Raw genomic sequence first — 23,978 nt, 5'->3', positions numbered from 1 at the left:
ACTCATCTTTTATTAGTTTTTTAACTCCATTGTGTTATTCAACATAAAAACTGTGTTTCTTCTATAATTCTGTTAAGGAAAATCAAAGCATTTGATACCTTACTTTCAAAAGTGTATAATATCATTGGGACTAGAATATGGCTATCATGAACATTACACTTTTTGACATTAATTAATAGTATTGGTATCCTTTTAACTTGTGATTTTGCTTACCCTTTTTTATTAAACAATTTTGTTTCTTAAATAGTGTCCAATAACTGTCTACTAATTATTTTTTTAGATTAGAAGAAATATGTGATTTATGTTATAGAAAAAATTCAAAAAGTATTAAGTAATTTAAGAAAGATAATGGATTTCTTCAGTACAACCATGAGCTGCAAACACTGATTTCTACGCAAACAATAAAAAAAAACACATTTTCTATTGGTTTTATCTATTAAAAATATTTTGATCAACTCGACATTATTTGTGATTTAAGTTCTTCTTGAATTTTAATGTAGCATAAAGCGTTCATCTAGATCTTGATCAAACGAATATATCTGACCCAAATAAAATCTATATATATATAAAGCTCGAATACCACTGACTCATTCATTCACTCACTCACTCATCACGAAATCTCAGAAACCATAAGACCTAGGAACCTGAAACTTGGCAGGCATCTTCCTTTTGGAAAGTAGACGCTCACTAAAGAATTTTACCCTCCGACCTCTGGGCTCCGCCCCAGTGGCTCTGGAGTTTCCCATGTTAACCTTATGAGTACTAATATATAAATGGAATTAATGAATCTTAACAGCTGTTTCTATTAAACAAGTTGGTTCTGTTCTATGATGTTCAATAGCATTAAAGTTACAAGGATTACCAACAGGTTACAGCACTATTATTTCTTTTACATTTATGACAACAGCTAATTTGCAACCAAAAGGTGAGTGAGCGTAGCGAACGAACTTCAACCTGAAGGCAAGTGAGCGCAGCGAACGAGCTCCAACCTAATGGTGAGTGAGCGTAGCGAACGAGCTCCAACCCAAAGGTGAGTGAGCGTAGCGAACGAACTTCAACCAGGACGTGATGCGAACGAGATCATCTTGAAAATGAAGAAGTTAAATGGGCAAAGCTCGCGGGTTACAGCTAATTAAACTATGTATAAATAAAAAACCTTAACAATGTTCGAATGAACTCTGAATAACTGTAAACAATTGTTTTTTTGTGAAATGAAAGATAGCAGCTAGATAATATTATTATTTATAATGATCGTTTGTTAAATCAAAACAAAGAGAAATAACTATCTTTGACAGTTTTACTTTGAGACATTCACATACAGTTAAAACACTTTTTGCAACAGATATCTCAGCGTTTACATCCCCTTCTATAGAATATCTACATCATTAAAATCCCAGATATATCAGATTGTTAATTAACACTCAGCGTCAAATACACGGTGTATTCATCAACGGCCAATTGATCTTGACACCAAACATAACGAACCCTGTGTGGTGGGATCCTGGAGACGGGAGGACCAGGAGAGAAATAGTGGGAGAAGCCTGGAGGTGTGTGTGAAAGGAAGGATTCAGTCTAGTGCTAGATGGACAAGTGAACAGTGCCATGCGAGTGTCACATCTGATCTGTGTGTTAGTAGCTCAGCTCGCCGCATACACCGGTATGTTCCTCGTTATATGTTAATTTTGTAATAAACAATCCATTACCTACTTAACTGATTTAATACGTAGATTATTGTAAAGATGATAATTAATAACAAATAGAATCTATCTATATATTAATAGGCAAGCATGTTTCTTTAAAACCTTTTTTCTCAGCTCGTGTTCATCGTAGGGAAAATCTACGCATACCGTTAGAAAACTATTTTCCTGTAGGTGTGCAGAATCCCTTTATAAATTTAAATAGGCTCAAAGATAAGCACAAAAAATGAGTTTAAAAATTTGAAAATATTAACATGGATCTTATGCGTTGCCATGCTGGTAACGAAAATAACAACGAAATATAAACAGAAAACCAAAACAAATGGAAGAAACTCAAATCACATGTTTTATTTACAGTGTGGGGTGAAAATAGATAAGTGAGTACATTACGTATTTTTGGTCGAGTTTCGACCACTGGACGACCTCTCGTGTAAATAATTCTATGGATGGGCAAAGTATTAAATAGGTTATGTTGTGATATAGAATCAAATCAAAACACTGAACAGGTGACGATTTTATCACACTAAATAATTAGTTAAGTTATAATGTTATCTAAAATAATCTCGTTGGCTAAATGGGTGGTGATTTTAAATTGTTTTTGTTAGCTTCAAAATGTATTACTGTCCATATTAAGCCATATTAATATTAATTAATTGTTGAAGACAAATAAACAAGAGATCTATACAAACATGACGCTAACGTTGTATTTCTTAAAGAAAATAATAAAAAGAAATATGTCCATTGTTTATAACAAATGTGTAACTTCTATTAAAAAAAAATTAATTGGACTGATTTACAAATTAGTTGTCCCATAGCAAAAAAGAACTTTAAAATTTATATAAATAAAAAAAAAGGTTCTGCAGCTAGGGGTTTAGCGTACTAGTACAACTACATTAGAGAAATTATCTAAACCTGGACTAAAGTAACTGGTCTCTGTAAATATACCTTTCTACATAAGTAGTGATTCGATTACTAATCACTGTTGAGATGCTGTACGTTTTGAGAAATAACTCTACATTTTGGGTTCACGTTAAGAAATTCATAAATTTTGTGGGTTGCTTTAGACCTCAAGAATATTTTTAATTCAAATTAAATGAAAAGACAAGAATGCAAGAATTTACTTTGTGAATTTAATTTGTCATTTGCTCTTGCTTATGTTTTACTTCCATTTATACCATATCATTTGGACCAAGTAATAAACAATGACACAAGGTTGAAGCAATAACTGTATTTTATGGCAATGGACATAAATGATACAGTTATGGGTTGAAATGACAAGGCGATCAACACCTATACCTTTATAGTGATTAGTAGTAATAAACCCCTCTAATGAAAGGGACAGATTGGAAAGACAGTTTGAATGGCATTTGATAGACATCCCCCCCTCTAAGATGCTAGGCAGGAGACTGGGATTGTTTTTCACATTACTTTAGGCTAGACCTAGGGGTTGTGGTTTAAGATAAAAATCCATTGGTGATTGGCGGTTTTTGAACCCCCCGCGCTCTAACCACTAGACCAGCTCACTGATAAGACATTGGAACAAGCAGACATTTAAATCGACGTAGCTAATTGTAGGTCAGGTTGGTTACTATTAATAGCCAAAATTTGTCACATATTAGTGCTTAAAAAGAATAGAACTTCTTGAATATTGATTAAACTTCACAGAAATTCAATGGAATAATTTTAAACAAATAACCTACAAAATCTGTTATTAATTATTATTTAATTAATTATTATTTACTAACCTGCAAACTGTTTTTAAACTGAAATGATCACGTCTGTAGGCAAGAGAACTTTCCAAAACCATTATCTGGATTTCGGAGAAAATGTAACGTTTCGAGTCACAGTAAACCCATTGTGATATTTTAAGTAAAAATTTGACTATCACGACAATGGAAAAGAGTTGGATAACTAAAACATCTAATCGGTAACATTTTTTTTTTATTATACAAATTAGTAAAAGAATGTATGAGAGTTCAAATTGATTTTCTACGTTGGGTGTTCATATTAAGCGGTAAAAATTCAAACCCAATTATTGGCCAGAACCACGAAACATTTGACGCGATCCACGAATATACGTGACGTCACAATCAGCCCAATACAGACTAACGACCACCGCACACCCCGCGGCACTACGGGCGGGTCGGTTTCTCGGGGCAGTTGCATCACAACCCTAGAGAGGGCGCTATGGACATGCGTAGACCGCTAACATTTCCACTACGCACTACCCTGCAGACACAATCACACAATGAACCGAACGCTGACAATGATTTACGCGCCGTACCGCTGTACCGGCAAATGCCAGATCTCGCGATCGCAGCTAAGGTTACATTAGCATAACCTGGATTGTCGAACATACAATGTGGCGAGGTTATGCGTGCGATTGTATTTCCAACACACACACACACAGTTAGCTGCAGGCAAACTTGTTTGTGTTTGATAAGTTATGCAAATCTAGGACATGAGAACTTGGTTCTGCCATTGCTTTTGGATACTGAAGTTAACGTTCCATGTCCCATCTATGTCAGTTTTTATTATTCAAATACAACGCCATTAAATAAACTACTCACAGTTAGTACCACAGCAGAGTTGCGGGTTTGGTTTGGGGAAGGTGGTAATGACGGGGCGGGTAGCGTCATTCTGAAAACATCGTAAACACATGACTTACTAAAACGACTCGTCGTTGGCTCGTCTGCCGCCTGAGCCAAGTTTTGTAAAAGGTGGTAAAAGGCTAGTAGCGCAGTAGCCTCCGACAAAACATGTTAATTTTGTCCCCCGGTTCCGACGCCAACAGATTGTCTTGAAACTTGGTAACAATGTAGTCGAATAAACTTTTAAGATTTTTTCCCTTATACAATTAATTCACTTGGATTATATCAGGTATGAGGGCCCTAGAACCAACATTAATCTGTAGGGTAAAGTTTTAACATTATATGCATACAAATTCAGGAGCAAGGGACTTCCGAGGCATATTTTAGTGTTTTCGCAGGGGTGAAGAGGACTCTTGAGCTTAAGTTTTTGTTCCTGCGACGGTTGACGCGAATAGGATGTTGTTTACAATACATTGCCCGCGTATTCGATAGAAATCAATAGTTTACGTCAACACACAGTATCTGGGAAGTTATATCCAGTTCTATTAATACCGGTGGTAGTCAAAGGTTCTACTACAAAAACCTTTATGAACCATCGGGCACTAGCCGGAACCATCGATCTCTATTATTATAATAATAGAGATCGATGGCCGGAACCAATTAAATTCAGGATAGGCACTAGAGGATCGCGGCATTTTCTCATTGTTAAAATAAATTCATGATTGACAGAATTTGAAACCAGAACCTCGAGCATCCCGCGTTTCGCCACAAAACAACTCCTCCCTTACGACAGTTAAGAGATTAGTTTTTGCGATTAAATATTTTCGTACAGATATCGCAGAGCTATAATTAAGACCATCTGTATATCGGCGTGACAAACGGCAATGGCAATTAATTAATGTTACTCCAACAAGGAAATGTACCGGGAAAGGTTATCAGAAGTTGGCGGACGACGCCCAAAGGTCAATCTGTAGCTTTCCCTCCCGTCACTACTGTGGTGTATAGTGTATACTGATACTATGTATAACTATACACCCGATATAGACAACGAGAGTAACCCCGTCCAGTAAACGTATCAGCAAAGGTCATTCAGCTTTCTCCGGGTCGTAAACGTTCAAGTCAAGAGAAGGGTTGTTGCATAAGTCACGTGTATGTTACAAAAACAGTAAGTGTATTAGGCCTACTGGCCAGTAAAATATCATCATTTCATCGATACATTATATAGGCTGTATTGATCATTGTGAAACTAATGCAAGTATAAAAATATCTAGTAAAACAGCGTAGTAACAATTCAAAACACGCCATATTTAAGAAATACAGTATGTAACACTATATTTTGTCACATAGTAAAACCAATCCGCATCATTTGCTAAATATGTAGTTAGAAACCCTAAAGAATCCGTAACATTTAAAAGTACATATACGGTATGGTATATTGCATTTCAAGTCCATAGTAAAGCTTAAGTTTTTCTACATTATTTGCATAAGTTTAATTTACTTTGACTTACGGCATATTATACCAAACAGAACAAATTTGAAGGGATAGTAAGCACAAACTGAGATGACTGTTTTTAAGCAATCAATACTCGACCAAACTTACACATACAACCAGTGGCTTCCAAAAAAGAAAGAATCACTCCGCACATTAGTTTACCTAAATCTCGAGCTATAAAAGTGTCTCTATCTGAAAAAAAAACATTTTTACCACGGAAATATTTATCCACATAAACAACATAAACATAAATAACAATCTCACTAGTGTATGTTTTAATGTACCAATTTTTACAATAATTGCGACATTTCCTTTTTGCATGGCCATGGCAATTCGTTGAACTAGTTAGCTCTTCGCTTTATAGTCACCTGTTCAACTTTATCTCACTAGTTCAATAGTTTTTTACTATAATATCTCGTACAGCATCCAAGTAAATTTCCAACAACAATTAGATTTCATTGCACAACAAATTTCGATAGCTGTACCGAGTGTTTGAAGAACTCTTTTTTTTTTCGAGAACCATTTTAATGGTGAAACATACAAAGTCTTACGTTGTTGTGAAAGATAATATCTTCAAGTTTTGTTTCGCTTTTATTTATTTATTTATTTCATTAAGATGACGTCCCGAATCATTACAAATGGTGTGTACGTAATGCGACGCTTGTTTTGAAGAACGATGGATAGGCAGAGATGGCCCAATTTCCTGGCCACTTCGAAGCCCAGATTTAACTCAACTGGACTTTTTCTTTAGGGGACATGTGGTATATGCTGAAAATATCCATGACATTAACCATTTACGACAAAGGATCATCGGAGCAGTTGCGTCAGTCGCACCTGCAATGTTGGCGAATACCTCGCGAGAAGTGGGAAATCGTCTTGACCTGTGTAGAACAACTAATGGTGCACACGTCGAAGTTAACTAGGACAAAAACAAAACAAAAAGATATTCTCTTTCACATTATGTATTCATAAATGTTAGATTTCGTCTGTTTCGCCATCATAATTGTTCTCGAAAATAGGGAGTTCTTTTATAGGTGAACTTTTCTGTACACCCGGTATACATAAACATCGTTCAGTAAGCGATATAGCCACACGTATGCTCAAGGACGCTGACTGTTGGTACATCCACGGTTTGGCGCGTCGTCAACAGTTCAGTATGCACTCGTCGTCACGTCCATGTCCATGTCCTCAATACGACGACGCAACAACATGACGTAGATCATCGCGCAATTGTCACCTCCGAGGCCCGGGCCCAGTGTCCAACAATCAGGCCTGAGCTAGCTCTCAATGGAAGTTGGCTTAAAATTTAGAAATATGTTCAACTAATTTTTAAAATTCTTGTGTTGGTAGGAGTTTCAATGGTTAGGTAATCACATGAATGAATATGGCAAATAGGCAAAGGGGAAATAAACGAGTAAATGAATAAATAACGTGTTTATTAGCCCGCGTCATAAGGACAGATAATAGATCTGTTTTCCATTAAAACCTTTGTCAATGACTAATAAAAAGTTACTGAGTAAGTTACAGTGGCAGCATTTTATGGATATCGGCCTAACGTAGGATTAAGAATGCTGAATGCATATGGGTTTATTAAGATCTGGTAAGTGATATTGCTGATGACAAATAATCTATAATTTATAATTAAAGATTCTGAATCTATTGACACAATCATGATACAAAACGGAATACTTAATAAACACAACTGGATTAGAAATTGGACAATTCCCCGTGATTTATTCCAAACCAGTATGATTTGGTTAATTGGTTTATGTGTAAATCAAGACATTTGATGTAAGTTCGTCATCTTACCGAAATGTCATTACAAAATGAAAACTAAGCTTGATAGGTGAGGATTTTGTCTGATGGAAATCCATTAAAACTTGACGCAATGGACGAACTTTGACAAAATAAACTAATACTCTTTAGAAGAAAATATAATCAAAGTGCATTTTAGATTTAGCAGTTAGGACGTGTGACAAGTTGTGCCGTGAGCCGGTGAGCCGAGTGTCGGAATGTCCAGTTGCCTCACGGTGATGTCATCCATCATAAAATCACACGTACTGCATCAATCAGACTGTGCCGAGTAATAATATAGTTATTTATGTACTGAACCATTCAATAAGTTGTATGTGTTCGCACTGCTGAAACTATACAAGTAGGCCTAACTAAACTACTATAAACTAGACGACAATCCAACTGCTTTCAACTTAAGGATACGTATTACTGTATACCAAAAGTAATGATCAATTGTTAAATACAATACTCTTTAGTATACAATTTCGCATATCCGACTTTACAACTGCTTAAGATTCTTTGGTGAGACAATTTTTTAAGCTTAATGAAAGAAATAACGATGTAATATTTCATATACAAAACAAAAACCCATGTTTAACAGTTGAATGTAGACCTTATACAGCGGTAACAATTAATACAATTCTTTCTACCAACAGGTCTTTGGTGTCTTGCATAAATAGGGTACGTTTTACGCAAGTAGCCTACAGTGAACTTGGTATAAAACAAATTGAAAACACGTTTGACCCTTTGTTACACGATTATAAAATTCTTAAAAGTTTTAAAGACATGTTATGTCATTATTGAAGGTTAAATGCACTACAGTGCACTTCACAAATGTTGAAAAACTCAATAATCCAGGCGATCAAAAAAAACCTCCATGTTTAAGCGATTTTAAACACAGTTTTGTCAATTAATTGCGGCGGGATATAATGAAATATGGCACATAGCCACAGGAAGGCACAATCGCTGTCTAATGATGCTGTTAGCATTATTATCACGTCCTACCACGGGAACTAGGCTCTCAACATACACGATACAAGGGACTGTGTATAATCATGCGAATATACCAGCATCCAGGGACACTACACACCGTACACCTGCAAATATGCAAACATATTTAAACTAGGAGCAATTCAGGCTTGCCTTGAACTGTGAACAAGATTTGCGGTTAAACCTGCATTTCTCAGGGATTACTTACTTCAATTCCTCTGAGCCGTGACAAGGAACCACGCTGTAACACGGTTAATCAACGGGCATTCGATTTGTGCGACAGACCAAAACTACGAGGTTGTAGGAGACGTCTTCTCTGCAGGATACACTAACCACTTCTATAGAAAAATCTAAGTTCATATTTAAACCAATGCGGTGTGACGCAATCCCCCCTTTTATTCGATGGAAAGTACATAGACATTAAAACCAATTTATAGGCTGTATACGTTACAAAATATAAAACGGCTAGGCATTGTCTTAAGTATTACCATAGATTAAAGGAGTAGAGTCCTTAAAGACGGGACTCAAGAAAACCCCACAAAGACCGAGATTACAAAATGAGGCAAACCCCTAACGCAACTACGGCAAGAGCACACAAATTAGTTATTTGTGTTTTTGCGAGATAATAACGAGGGAATATAATCAAACTGAATATAAAGCGGGGATTTCAACAGAGTTGCAGGAACACACAAACGACCCTGTTTCTTGCAGCTGATGTTGCGATACGGCCACAAAAAGTGTTTCGAGACTGTCCATAGAAATAATCTCATAAACCTAGCTCCATTTGATCTGGGATCACGACTTCATTAGTATTCATACACCAGTGCAGATTCCTTCCAACAGCTCGGATGGAAATCAGTTACAAGGACAATTTTGTAGATTACGAGAAATAAGTTGTGGATCAATAGTGAAATGCAAATTAAATTAAACTCGGCTGCTACGCAAACTAGGCTTGCTTTTATAATTTTATCGTACTACTCAACCTATCGATTAGTATTTAAAATAAAATGTTCAAATTTATTCAAATGTATCGTATGTATTTATGTGTATGTTCGTATGTATGTGTGTTCAAATGTATGTTCATGTAGGCCTATATGTGTTCAAATGTATGTCAAAATGTATTCAAATGTTTTATTAGGAGTTCTAGTGAAACCGTCCCCAGCGTTATGAAAAAAAGCATTGCTTCAAGAAGTATAATTTAAGCATTGACTATTGGATACTGAATATTTTTATTAATAGTCAAAGATTTAAGTTATAATTTATTTGCAAAGATTTTTTGCACTGTCTGCAATGGTTAAAAAAATTAAAAGCCATCCCCGCAACACAAATCGGATGCCCAGTGTTGTGTATGGTATATTTAATCGTGCGTATGAACGGCACGGCCGGCGGACATGGGACCCCAATGTCGGACCGTGTAGATATTGGCGGGAGCACCGATCAGCTGATGACGCAAGTCACACATCACCGTGTCAGAGCCTCCGAATTGTCCGTCAATCTTCTGCCTCTCCCTTCCTATAGTTGCGATATCATCGTTTACTGATGTAACAAACGACTTGGCAGCTGGCAGGACCGACGACTGAACTACAGTACTTAAATGAATTCTTTCTCAACTACTTGCAAGCTTCCTCTCAAGTGAAATGTCGCAGAGAGTCGTCATGTCATTTTTGTTTACAACATACAATGTTTGGACAGAAAAAAACCTAGCTTTCTAATTGACCAAAAATAACTTGGTTGATTTATCCACTCACATAATAGGTCACAGTCTAAAATTCGATTTTCTGTCTTAGCTTTAGTTACGATAATTGACGAGACATAAAGGCCGCTGTAGCTAAAAATAAATAGTGCTATCAGTTCGATTTGGTCAAAGTTAACGTATTCGACAAGTCAGTCTCTTACACCAAAGCACTCAACCGGTGGTTAAATTCATATAGTCAATATTCATTTTTAAAAACTTGACCATTATGATGAGATATTTATTTCTTCACATGGCCAAATGTTTCGTCTACCATAGTAAACGACCAATAATCAATTCCTAAATGACCATATACGGAAACCACCTCATTTATTATCCCACGAAAATTCGCCACGTTTTCGAAGCATGGTTTGTCCTTTCTCTAAAACACGGTAATTTGGCAAGGCCGTGTAAATAATGATTATAAAATTATCTGCTTTTCGTAGATGAGATTGTGGGAAAGTACGAGGTTCTGGAGTTCAAGGCTGGCGAGAGAAAGGTCGTGTCCAATCCTGCGGTGAAGTGGTGATCTGCTGCTCCCGTTCCCATCTACAACACATTGCGAAATATACTTACGGTCTCACCTACTTGCACAGTATCGAGTATCGGGCAGTAAAGTTGATAGTAAATCCTCTGTTTTGCCGGCAAACCATTGTGCGATATCTGCTAATCTTGGGCATTGTATTATCCCGTATGAGGTGTGGCTTGCTGTTGCTGCTCACGACGATTCACAATCACGATTCTACTTTCTCAGCCAGCTGTACTATCAATTATTAGGTTTAGGTGGTTCTCGCAAGATCTGCCTCTACCGTACGTGATACTACAATCCCATTATAATGTGTTTTATGATTTATATAGCTGAATTAAACTCATTAAGAGAGCCTTGTTCAGAGTGGTAAACTCCGATCTAACTATAGATGAATTACAAGTCAGTCATGACCATAATTTCATTTGATGGACAGTACACTAGTTTATATAAATGCACTATTGTTCACTTTATACCATGCAACTGTGTGTTTCAAACTTCTCTGTCAGGTGTAATTCAAAACTAAAATTACAGGTCCGCAATGCCCTAAAGCTCCAGTAACTGTTGAAATGAATCGCCCCTTGTTAGTATAAACTACAGCATTCGGTCATATCGTTCGTTGAAGTCTTTCTTAAGCCCGCTACACACGGTCAGTTCGGTGTTTCAGTTCAACGTGCTACCTGGGGGTGTAATCCTCCCAGGTACGCTTCCCTTCCTGGGAAGTCGTACTCGTTCGTAAGTATTTTCATAAAAATGTTTATTTTCCTACACACGACAGATTTGTTGGTGATGAGGTGGATCTCTTTCACCTTTCCTACAATACCTAAAAGAATGATATGATTACTAAAGTTATTATTTGTTGTGAATTGTATATGATTTAAATGACAATAAACAAACTGTTAACACAAAATGACATCTACAGTACACCGGACAGAACTAACAAATAAATTTTCTTCAGCTTATTCTTAAGTATGATAATTCTACTAAGGAAGTGTGTTTTATCCATGGTATAGGTTATATAATGACGCTGCGTATGCTCAAATACCAAAATTTGACTAAAGCCCGCTACACACGGTCAGTTCGGTGTTTCAGTTTGGTGTGTTCATTTCTAACTGTCACTTCTAACTGAACGCAGCATTTGCATCCACACGGTCAGTTCGGTGTGTCAGTTCAACGTGCTACCTGGGGGTGTAATCCTCCTAGGTACGATTCCTAGGAAGTCGTACTCGTTTGTATGTATTTTCATAAAAATGTTTATTTTCCTAAACACGACAGATTTGTTGGTGATGAGATGGATCTCTTTCACCTTTCCCACAATACATAAAAGAATGATATGACTACTAAAGTTATTATTTGTTGTAAATTGTATATGACAATAAACAAACTGTAAACAAAAAATGACATCTACAGTACACCGGACAGAACTAACAAATAAATTTTCTTCAGCTTATTCTTAAGTATGAGAATTCTACCAAGGAAGTGTGTTTTATCTATTATATGGTAGAGGTTATATAATGACGCTGCGTATGCTCAAATACCAAAATTTGACTAACTGAACTGACGCGGCGGTACACACGCTCACTTCGGACTGACATCAGTTCGGTGTGTCACACCGAAATGATGAATTTTCATCAGTCCATCAGTTCAGTTTTTTGATGTGAGCTCACATCAATTTGGCGCACACACGGTCACACGCGGTATTTCGCGGCGGTACACACGGTCGGATGTGAACACACCAAACTGACACACCGAACTGACCGTGTGTAGCGGGCTTTAGAGGAAACAAAGTGAATCTTACAGATTCATAAACAAAAACTACAAGCGATTTAGCTACGATGTTACGTACACGAATAGCAGATTACTACAGTCAGTGTAACTTACTCTTTCAGTTGACAAGAACCCTCAACAAAAATTATAGACCAATTTGTCATTCAAACCATTCCAAGCTTATAACCATGTACGAGCCATTTTAATGTTCCTTAACTCTGAGAACCTGTGAAATGCAATGTCCCTGATTGCTAAATCTACACATTCAGTTGTTCGTTTCGTTTAAGTTCCTTTTTTTGTCCGCAATTTAAGAACCAGTCACCACTCGAATCCATAGAACTTGCATCATTGAAAGCATCAGAATATGTTCAGGCTGATATTATAACCTACTGTATAAAGAAAGGGATACTCCCAATCTGCTTCGATCAAACGTTCGGCAATACTCATGTCACACACGAAGCTAGACAGTGATAGACCTAGCAATCTAGGCCTGGTGCACGTAGACTGGAGAAAAATCGGATCCGACGTCCGACAACAATGTCGTCGGATCAGAGAGCGTAGGACTAGTGGGTTTCATTAGCATAAATTGTTTTACAAATCTATGGTTAGTTTTACAATCTAACCCCACCTTTTGTGATTTGCACCAGTTACACAATATATACTTATTGTTTGAGATAAAATACGTCATATGCTGCGATTTTTTTTAACAAGTCGACCACTGAAGATTGTCCAACTCGAACTAGGTGCAAGATCTGCAACTGCGCACGACAGTATTCACCAAGTCGGGTTACGACGGGAAACTGAGTAGTTGACCTTCGATGGCGGGAACAGTGAAGAAGATCCGAGATAAGTTACGCAGGGATCGACCTTGGATGAAACTTTGGCGTGCATTACCATAGAGATGACGTACATGTCAGACATCACCGGTGGCTTGCTGTAGCCTACCACACGGGGACAGTGGAACTAACTTCATATCATCAATATCTTATCACAACTTACCGTTCTATTATTATATTGTCGATTGTTTGCGCACGGTCAGGTTTTGACTGTCACGTGACCTGGGATGCGCAGGATCAAGTCACCTGGTTAAGGTAAAGCCCCGCTAAGTACAGTAAACCAGTACAGTAAGCGAGTATTCGTTACATGATTTAACTTTTTGCGAAGCTGATTTCTAATTAAAGGATTGTTTACATTTAATCATGGGGATTAACGCAGTTTCTGCAATTAACATAAACATAATTGTACGTAAACGACGTTTTTTAGGGAAGTCACAGATATCGGAATAATGTTAGAACAGTTATTCCTACAGCATTTTGATCAAAATCGTAATAGCCATTTTTAGCAAAAAAAAAAACATATTTCTCCTTATTTTGTTAATGTTTTTGGAAAATCCCCGTTAAAATGTTAGTTTTGAATGGATGAAAAAATGCCCAGAAGATACCATGGATTAGTGTGCATACCAAATTTCATCAATTTCGGACCACGGTTGTAATCCGTAGCTCTACACGTCCACACAAACACAGTCATCACTTTGAACCCCACTTTTACTGTGTGCTCTCTAGAGTAAAGATAAATACCACACAGTGTTGTGCGAGTATGTAACGTGTGTAAAGGTTCGATTACACGCTGTTTACAAGCCACTGACCGTTTATACACGCAGCTCGTAAACTGGCACACTATACTCGCCATACTTGCTCGATATTTGAGTCGAATCTGCCAGTGACGTTCCATGTTAACTGAACTGGATCGTAAACTATTCAAGCGTACTCGCAATTGCTGATGCACAAGCAACTTGTAGTAGTCTGTATTGAGGAGGTCGGAGGCATGGTTAATATAAGTTGCATGTATTACACGCCGACCTAACCTGCTATTCCACGAGCTGGTTAGTACCGTATCTAGCTTGTAAAATCGTCCAAAGTAATCAGTCTTTCTTTACCAAACCATTCGGTTCAGCAAATTGAAATAGAATCAATTAATTAAATGAAAAATGGCTAAATAACTTTAACAATAACCAACAATTGAATTAAATTCATGAACCCCATCGCAATTGATTTTGTGCTGAGAGCCAATTAAAACTCATTTTGTTGTAACTAATATAAGAAATAAAACGTTTCTCAACAGCATTTAGTCAAATACGTCGCTATTAAGTCCTTGTCGAGGTCATAACAATAACTTGTCCACAGCCACTTTGGTTATCTCCATCTAAAGTCCGCCTAAACTGGCCTAAACCTACCCATTATTATAATCCGGTGTCATCATTTAACTAAACTGACCGGATGTCCTTCGTTAGTACAAGTCTACGTAGGATATCCACAATGTGTGGAAGACTTAGAGGCAAAAGTAATGATACTCATTTAATTTTTTTCCTATTTTTACCGGCGTTCTTGACGGTACAACTGAAAATGATTAACATACAGTACATTGACTTAATTTAGTGAATAAGAGAAGTAGAAGCTTATCACAGGTTATTACTTTGTATTGGCAATTGAAATTAAATATAATGGCGACATTATTCAAAGCTCAATTAATTGTAAAATCAAAATTCAACTGGTACAGCGCATGAGAGAATTTGATTAGATATTGTTTAAATGTCAGAGAACGAACGATTGTTCACTTTGAGATGCACTTAGACTTAAACACCACCTTTGAGTAGACGACAAAGACTTATTGTCACCAAATGTGAGTTTGAGTTCTTTGTGATCAAAGGCTAAGCCGTATAGAGAAAGTTATCTTTGTAGAAGTCATTGTTTGTAACAAAGCATTTAAATGTAGCTTTCTACGCTATGTGCGATACGAGAGAATTCAATAACAACACGGCAATTAATGAACGAATGAATACATGTAACTTTAAGAGAAAACTGTTAGCAGTTGTAACTATAAACTCAAACAATTCTTTTTCGGTAACAATTAGCGTCTAATAACGTTTACATAATAAATTGAACATTTTGTCACTAGGCCCTAAAGTGACTCTTTTAAGCAGTCGAAACAGTCTCTTTTTAAGCCGAGGTTGGAAAATGAGCGTGGGTTTGAAAAAAAAACCTCTGTCCCGTGTGATGAACAACTTTCGTTATAAATTAATGCGCCATTACTATAAGCAAACTAAATAACAAAACAATAAGTATCATAATTTACCTTTATATAATAAACTGTTAACGGCTTGTTTTGCAAGATATACGAACAGTGTTTACCATAATTTAAAAGTGTCACGTATTACTTTTGTATTGAAATATAGAAGAGTAAATTGTAATCAAACATACAACGTGACTAGGTAAAAACCACAAAAACATGTTGATCACGATAAATTAATATTTTTGTAAATCGGTACTATTTTTTCGGCAAAATCTTGGGACGAATTTTTGAGATAGACAATATACAGCTGTTTCTAGACTCCAGACGATTCTTTTTCGCCATAGATAGATCAAAGGCATGTCTTCAGCCCAGATACACATGTATTGAAAACAGCTGTGGGTTTCACAGTGAAAAACGAATCAAAGCTTCTACTCCTTGAACTTGTTTAACGGCAAAATTCATCTATATACATGCTTAAACACAAACTCTTACACAGGAAACACGGCCAGGTTAAACAACGTATAACATAATTTCCTAGCTGAAGTTATCTGTTCTGATACCGTTGCGCAACATAACGCATAGATAATGTCAGGATAATCAGCTGTGATCCGATATGGCTAACTAGTAACCAGTAACCAGTAGGCGGCGATGGTTAAAGTACAGAGTGAACTGCTCGCTGTCACGACCACGACCCTAACCTTCAGATATACTGTATTGCACTTTAGCTGCCCTACAACATGTAGACGGTTAGAAGTGATTCTTCTGTGACTTTACCTTCAGATATAGCGAAATATTCTATAGTCCTATTACACAGAGATTCTTCAACAGCCAAATTCTTCTTCCAAGTGTGTAGTCTTCAAAGTGCTTTCTGCCGTTTTAACACGAGTTTATTCGAAAAACTCCAGCACTTGTTGAGTGCTGGGCTGCGGTGATAGCTAACTCGTTCAAACAAATTGTATGCTAAACGAGATAGTGCAATATCAGACAGGTCCAAATAGCAATCGCACATAGTGTAAATGCAAACAAAGGTATACGGTGCAGTAATTACGTATATTACATGGATCTGAAAAAACCTTGCATACATATACAGAATATTGCGATGAAGTGTTAGCAGACATGTACTAGTGATGAATAATTTTTGCATTTGTAGAGCCAATTACTATTCTAGAACATGACGAGTAATTTCAAGACTCTTGGGTAAGCGAAATATCAAAACTAACACGGAGAGGAACGATTGATAATTGATAATTGATAAAAAGTCCATTTTTTACATCAATATGAAGTAAATATTACTTTGGTCACATTTAATCAAACTTGTTAAACTAAACAAACAAAGTTCTAAGCTCGTCAGCAGCGACCATCACTCCTCCATCCTCTACAGCAGAAGTACTTTGTAAGGCGGATGGCGGAAACTGCTAAGGGAGAGGCAAGGTTGCGGTCCTGGATACCTTTCACCTCGGCTCGGCTAAGGTCACCCTTGTTTGCAAACATCTGGGCCGTCACTAGGTTTGACCGGAGATCTTGTCGCAATCGTGGGCGTGTCGAGGGTCTCAAACCGACGTTTTATCAACGAGATTGTATACATCAGAGGAACGGCTACTTATCAACGAAACCAGTGCTAAACCTATATCAGATGATTTCCTTGTCAAAAGTCCAACAACCTCAACTACATACGAAGAGTGGGTGATTAATTTAGATTTGACGAATAATAGTGAATAAGGTTAAATTACTTCAACACTGTTCAGCAAAGACCCACGATTACTGTGACCGAAGAAATAAACATTCTGTATAAGTATTACTATTTACTTCCTTATTTGGATACGTACTTTGATGATTGGACATCACACAAGGTATATGTCACACGAAGTTGTCCTTTCATTTTCAACAGATTTTGTTTTCTCACTACATATGTTTGCAGGTGGCGAGGAGGAGGGTCGTGTAGTCAAGAGACCCAGAGCGCCATCAGCCCCTGACCCTGACGTCGACGCCGCCTCCAATGACGGTGACCAGGCCCTGGACGAGAGGAACGGTCCTCCCAAACAACCCTCCGTACCCCCAGGGTTCCTCAGTCCTTCTGTCAAGGAGTACCTGGAGCTCGGCAAATCTATACCAGGTCTGTATCTCAGGTCAAGTGTTGCTAGTAAACATTTTCACAGGACAGGCACAATTCAACGTATTGCGTAGGAAGATGTAGCCGTGTCGTGGCTATAGCATGGTAGCGAGATAGCACAGCACGAAGGTGGTGGGCAGCGGACAGCAGACGGTTATGTTAACACACGGCTTGTTTAAAAACCTGTTTGGAAAGCGATGTAAAGTCTACTCCGACTGGTCCATTCCTTAACATATTGTGTCATTCATATAAAGTAAATTATACATAAAATAGACAATATAGTATACATTTAATTGTACTTGTAACACGGCGAACAGAGCAGCATTGACATCACGATCCTGCAATAAATTACAAACCGATTGTCCGATGCACATTTTAACTTTCCAGTTTAAACGTTTACTACATTTACGTTTATAACATTTACAAAATCTTACACCATTATTACATTTACAAAAATATTCAATCGGTGATCTGCAAATATGTGACCCTGAATTTGCATGTTTTTTTTTTTCAATCAATTATCAAATTCAATCAATTATTTAAAATACAATTAAAATTATCAGTAATATTGAAAGTTATTTTTTAGAGTTCACTTTTAGATTCCAATGATTCTAACCAATTCTCTACGACGCGACGTTTTAAATGTGAATTGAGTTAATTATTGTTATTAAAAACCAGAATTACGTTGTTCGTAACACACATAAATACACACATGATGGATGAAGTACATCGGTTGCATGAGTTACACAAATGCCTTAAACCCAGGACCTCGATTCTTGACCTAAGATTGCAATACTTAAACACCAGTTGATCAAGGACATTCAGTTTCCAACCGCTAAAAGGTTACACTGTGAACCAATTGCCCATTATTGTTCTAATAGAGTTCTTGTCTTGCCTTCTCGATAGAATCTCTCCAATACTAAACATTCGTAACTGCATACCTACTCTAGCATTTATTATTTGTATATCGTATTCTATTACATACTAGGCGATCGTAATAACTTTACTATAATTGAATACTACTAATCATCGAAAACCCGTCCCAAGTCCCATTTGTGTTTGACATTTAAATTATCTCTAGAAATTTGAAATTTGAATTTCCCTCACCATGAGATTATTTTGGGGTGCCGGATTTTGAGATGGTTAATATAATTGAATTACTATAGGTTTCTGTCCTTGATAATTCGGCTTTCAATAAATATGTTTGGTTAAAGAAACACCTGATCTTGTCAGTAAACACTGTCATCTCAACTTTGCCTTAACGACGCATTCGGCGTACGTGTCGGTTACGTAGTAATATAAAATAATTCGATCTGCATATTATTTTACGTTTAAGGCTCAGTAAGAACTAAAATGTCCGAAATGAATTAAATTGAAACAAGTCCTGAATAAAAACACAAAAACAGCTTCCGAAGCTATTCAAGAAGTCAATCCTTTCCTACATCACAACCAACGTCATCAACGTTTCGAAACTTACGAAACTGTCCTTTCATATTTCGCTTCCGTAACACAACACGACGGACGAGATGATCCAGATCCAGACCCACTGATAACACGGAGTGAGGTGGTGGGAGGGGGGGGGGGTTGTAGGTGTCGGGGGCGAGGTTCATGTAACAAAACGGTCCAATTACACTGCCAGGATAATGACACTTTCACCGCGGGCAAGCGCTTCCTCGCAGCCTGGCATACCGCGGCCACCGTGCTGTAATATTCAATATCACCTTAGTATTAATTGGTACTCCGTACTGCAAGCTGCAATACAATAAAATCGTTGTAAACTTATTTAGAACTGGATTATTTGAATGCTTTGTCGGGGAATAGAAGATAAAAGGAAGGGGGATCGGAAGGTTGTTAGGCTAAGTTTGCACTTTATTGTGGGCGTTTACGCAAATGGCAGGCATTTTCTACATCACATACGATTTAGGGGAAAGTGGTCTAAACCCACATGTTGTTGATATGTCGGGGATCAAAAAGGTTCTTCTCGCACACGTACGAGACACTTATCTCGAATCCTTCAGTGTAAATACAAAAATAAATATAATACTTAAGGCTATTAACTGTATCGCCAGGAGGTTAAGAATGCATACACTAAAAAAATGGTTTAAACAAGGAAAAATGAAACTGTCAATATATCGTCATCAACAACCTTCTGGAAGGAAACAAATAGAGACTTTAGCACACTCTGTGAATGACTTGTTTAGAAAATGGTGTTCATTTCGATTTTAAAAAACTTATCACAGTTGGTCCAAAAAGATTATATGTCTACTAGAATATCCAAAAGTCAATAGCTTCAAGCTTACGATAGGACTACAGTAATAACAATAATTTTGTATTGAACAAAGTTCGTATCTCGAAACTATGTTTTATTCAACACTACAATACATACAAAATGCAATGTTTAGGTAGACTTGATCACACATGTTTTACTATACGCAATGTGAGGCTGTACCACTGCAGCTAGCGAGAAGTAGTTGCAGTTGTAGAGCACCAGTTACAACACGGTCTCACTCATGCATACCCAACACCGGCCTGTAGACTGTAGATCAGATAGGATTGACATGACAGGGACTCGGATGTGTTGAGGCGAAAGTCACCCGGAACTATCCCTCAAACAAGTGACATAACAAACATAAGAGAATGGAAGAGATGCATCTGTTTAGCGGCGGCATACCATTACATTTGTCTTAGTATAAACTAAAATGTATTAACAGTATCAGCGTAAGTATATGTTTTAAGTGTTATAAGACGTATTTGTATCAACTTTCAGTTAAAAAACATAAATATTATATGGGCTTTATTATCACACTCTCTGAGACTCTCGTTCCATCTTTTCTTGGTCGGAAACTAACTGGAACTAGTAATCATATAAAGTCTCTCTCTCAAAAGTAATATTCGAATCGGATGGCCCATCCATCCATTTGATATGAAAAGTCTAGGTTTCCTTGGAAAATTACCCAGTCCAATAAAATTATCTGGTATGATACCTATTTCTGAAAAAAACGTTTGACGTCAATAGCGGTTCACGGTTTGCAACACTGGTTTTTAAAACCTATTACAATTTAAACGCAAGAGTAAGAACAATAAAACAACTCTAGGGTCCGAGACACAACCTGATGCGAATCTTGGAAGGATTTATGTTAGTACTTTAATCTGATATTTCGCTTTTACGTCAACTATATACTCATGTTGGCAAGCGCGTTTCTGCCAAATCTCGGTTTAGGAGGTCAGCTGTTGAGTGTTGAGCCCTGCCCTGCCCCAGTGGTTGGCCAATGGTCGGCAATGACCCCCGCCCCGGCCCGAGGCGACGGCAGCCACAGCCACAGCCGGGCTCTTGCGACACTGACAACACACAATGAGAACGGCGCTGGACAAGTAGTGATAAAAGATCTACATATCAACACAACACTTATCAACACATATCACTTTTGATTCAACAAAAACACTCATCTAAATACAAAATTTGAAAAATTGCAATCGAACCAATGGTCTACAAAATAGGTGCTCGATATTTGTTTGTAATAAACTAAAAACATAACGCTTGGAAGCATGCTTACATTCTTCATTTTCGGACTTTTCAACTGGAGATTTGTGCTAATGATAATGCCTAATGATTTCTGTATTGAAATAGTGTGTTGAGTGAGTTTGAAACAATATGTTTAATGGAGAGGCAAATTATCAGTTTTACTTTAGTAGGAAGAATGTGGCAAGAAGCGGTTGTTGCTTCAGAAGTTAACCATATTGACATTTATTTTGCATTATCAGCGAGAAAGAACAACGGGATCAGAGAGCACAAACTATAAATCATTCTGTTAAAACTCTGTTACAAGTTTTAGCAGAGGTTTGTAGCATTCGCAAACAGTCCGATCTGCGAGAGACAGTGACTAGTGTTCCGCGAACCTTGGAGTGGTCACGAACAAACTTTATCTCCAACGATCAAAGCCGAGCCGATTTATCATTGCGGAGTTGGAAAACTCGTTAGAAAAGACTTCAGTCGACACGAGAAAACCAAATAACTTTATACTTGTTATGGCAACAGTTCTGATAACTTTACTGACTGACCATTTGAAAATAAAAACTAATGATAGCAAACCTAAGCCTTAACACTACTATACATCCGCTTTTGACTGATGTCATCTATTCAAGGGGAAGTATTCTTGCTGAACGATCCATTTCAAGGTAAGAACTATATGACGAGTAGTGTCCTTCTACAGCTTAGTTCACAAGAGCTGATGCAAGTCGATGAAAGCTGCACAGACATCATACTTCTCACTGAACTTCCAGACTGAACAGGACTTGTTATTCGAGTGACCGAATGCCTTAATTTACTGAATCACCAGACATTTCGTTCTCCTTGAGTCTTCCACAACGCGTTTCATCGAAAGCTTTACGTAATAACTGAGCAGAAAACAGGTCACTTGCCTGAAAATAATTAAATTGATTAAAGAAAATGGTTTATTGCTAAAACAGGGTACCGTGTACGAACTGTCGGAGAGGGGAAGGGCCTTGACATCTTTGACTCCACTCTCCCTCTCTATCTGCCAGCCTACGCCTTGTGTAAATTACCCGTCATGCACATCGTCGTGCTGCCGACGCCTATTGTCATTTCATATAGAGATTTTCGGCCTTCGAGTAGATAATTGTTGGTAAGTTCGCTAAATGCAAACACCAAAGTGATGAACACACAAAAAAAGAGGGATGAAAACAACAGGGTTGCGTACCAAACTAGATCTAACTTTAGGGGTTTCGATTAAGAACAACAAATAATTTAAAATAACTTTAATTTTCAACCTTTACGTTTTCGATGTAGTTTCTTCCCTCCCTAGAGCGAAGTCACAATGATTTGAACGTGTCGTACTAGAGCATAATTAATAGCTTGGTGGCTGATACTTGGTAGTTTTCCAGTTCGATCCATCCTGAGCAAACTCAAATCCTGTTTATGCTTCAAAGCTGAACCTAGCTATCTTTGACCATTGGGCTAATAAATTATCCTTAATATTAACCAGCTTATCGTAGTCAGTAACGCCTGTCGTCTCATCCATTGACTTCTTTTCTCGTCTTCTCCTACACATCCCAGTACGTAAAAGTATCACCAATTATGATTAAGTATCTTCAGATTGTCTTAGGTTCTAAAAGGTTCGTGGACGATTACGCTAACCTCCTCAATGTAATGTTCCAGGTCGACCCGGCGCCGACTACCCCATCCTGTCGCTGGTGCCCTACACAGACTTCTACTGCGAGGACCAGGACTACCCTGGGTTCTTCGCAGACATGGACACTCGCTGCCAGGCGTGGCACTACTGCGACATCGACGGCCGACAGACCACCTTCCTCTGTCCCAACGGCACACAGTTCTCACAGGCTGTCTTCGTCTGTGATTGGTGGTTCAACGTGCGCTGCGACCTCAGCAAACAGCTGTATCCAATCAACGCGCGGCTCTACAGACGACCCAAGCTGAACCCTACACGGCCTCACAGGCTCATCACCAAACAGCTGTTGGAGAACATCTTCGTGTAGTGTGACAATATACAGTAGCCGCCTTGACCATTGATAGAGCTAGACATTCCATCCCCTATGTTAAAGTTGTCGCTGAATCTTAAAACAAAATGGACGTAGTTGAAATGGGCCACCGAAAGATTGCGCTGAAGTAAATTATAACACATTTCTATTAGGCGACTTGTAAGCTATGGCCTATTAAATGTCAAATCGACTATTCAGTAACTAAATTTAATTGAGAAAATAGAATTTCAGAGAGTAGTGCTTTCTATGCATGGCTTATTCAGCTATGTTATTTTTTAATAAAAATTCGGCGACAGTGTCCATTTATAGATGGAATGTCTACTTCAGAACCCAAAAGTCATTGTAGCAGTGACATCTCGGACGTGCAGAGTGCAACAGTGCTGATATGTAAAAACTTCGAATTGTTGCTCTTCACCTGGGTTGAGCACTTGAATATTTGTGTTAATCCTCTTACAAACAGCCAGGACTGCCGAAAAATCCCTAACGGCCCTAAATAATATTGATATGCCAAAATTACACTTTTCGTCGTAGTTGGTAACTCTATGATTGATTGTGATATGTTTTAAGTTAGGAAACACTGAGTGAGTGACAGTTGTCTACAGTCCTCATTCAGGGTTGTACTTGGAACTGTGCTTACACTGACTGGTTAGAATTCGAATAACAATCAATAATTGACTGCAGATTGTACTCCTT

At 37.7% G+C, this 23,978-nt stretch overlaps 2 protein-coding genes across 3 annotated transcripts in view; one reads left to right on the top strand and one right to left on the bottom strand.

Annotated features, from left to right (window-relative positions):
• Positions 1 to 23,978, bottom strand: part of LOC129005951 (RING finger protein 17-like) — a 184,543-nt gene that overhangs the window by 58,894 nt on the left and 101,671 nt on the right. The gene's annotated exons all lie outside the window — the stretch shown is intronic.
• Positions 1,549 to 23,978, top strand: LOC129005954 (uncharacterized). Its single transcript, XM_054434994.1, has 3 exons — positions 1,549 to 1,657; positions 17,577 to 17,771; positions 22,945 to 23,978. The coding sequence occupies exons 1-3, from the start codon at positions 1,603 to 1,605 to the stop codon at positions 23,280 to 23,282; spliced, it is 588 nt and encodes a 195-aa protein (XP_054290969.1). The 5' UTR covers positions 1,549 to 1,602; the 3' UTR covers positions 23,283 to 23,978.

Source organism: Macrosteles quadrilineatus, unplaced genomic scaffold, assembly GCF_028750875.1.
Source record: "Macrosteles quadrilineatus isolate MER2022 unplaced genomic scaffold, UCM_ALF_1.0 Scaffold_46__1_contigs__length_943047, whole genome shotgun sequence".
NCBI lineage: Eukaryota > Metazoa > Arthropoda > Insecta > Hemiptera > Cicadellidae > Macrosteles > Macrosteles quadrilineatus.
This window is presented reverse-complemented; position numbering and strand designations above follow the sequence as displayed.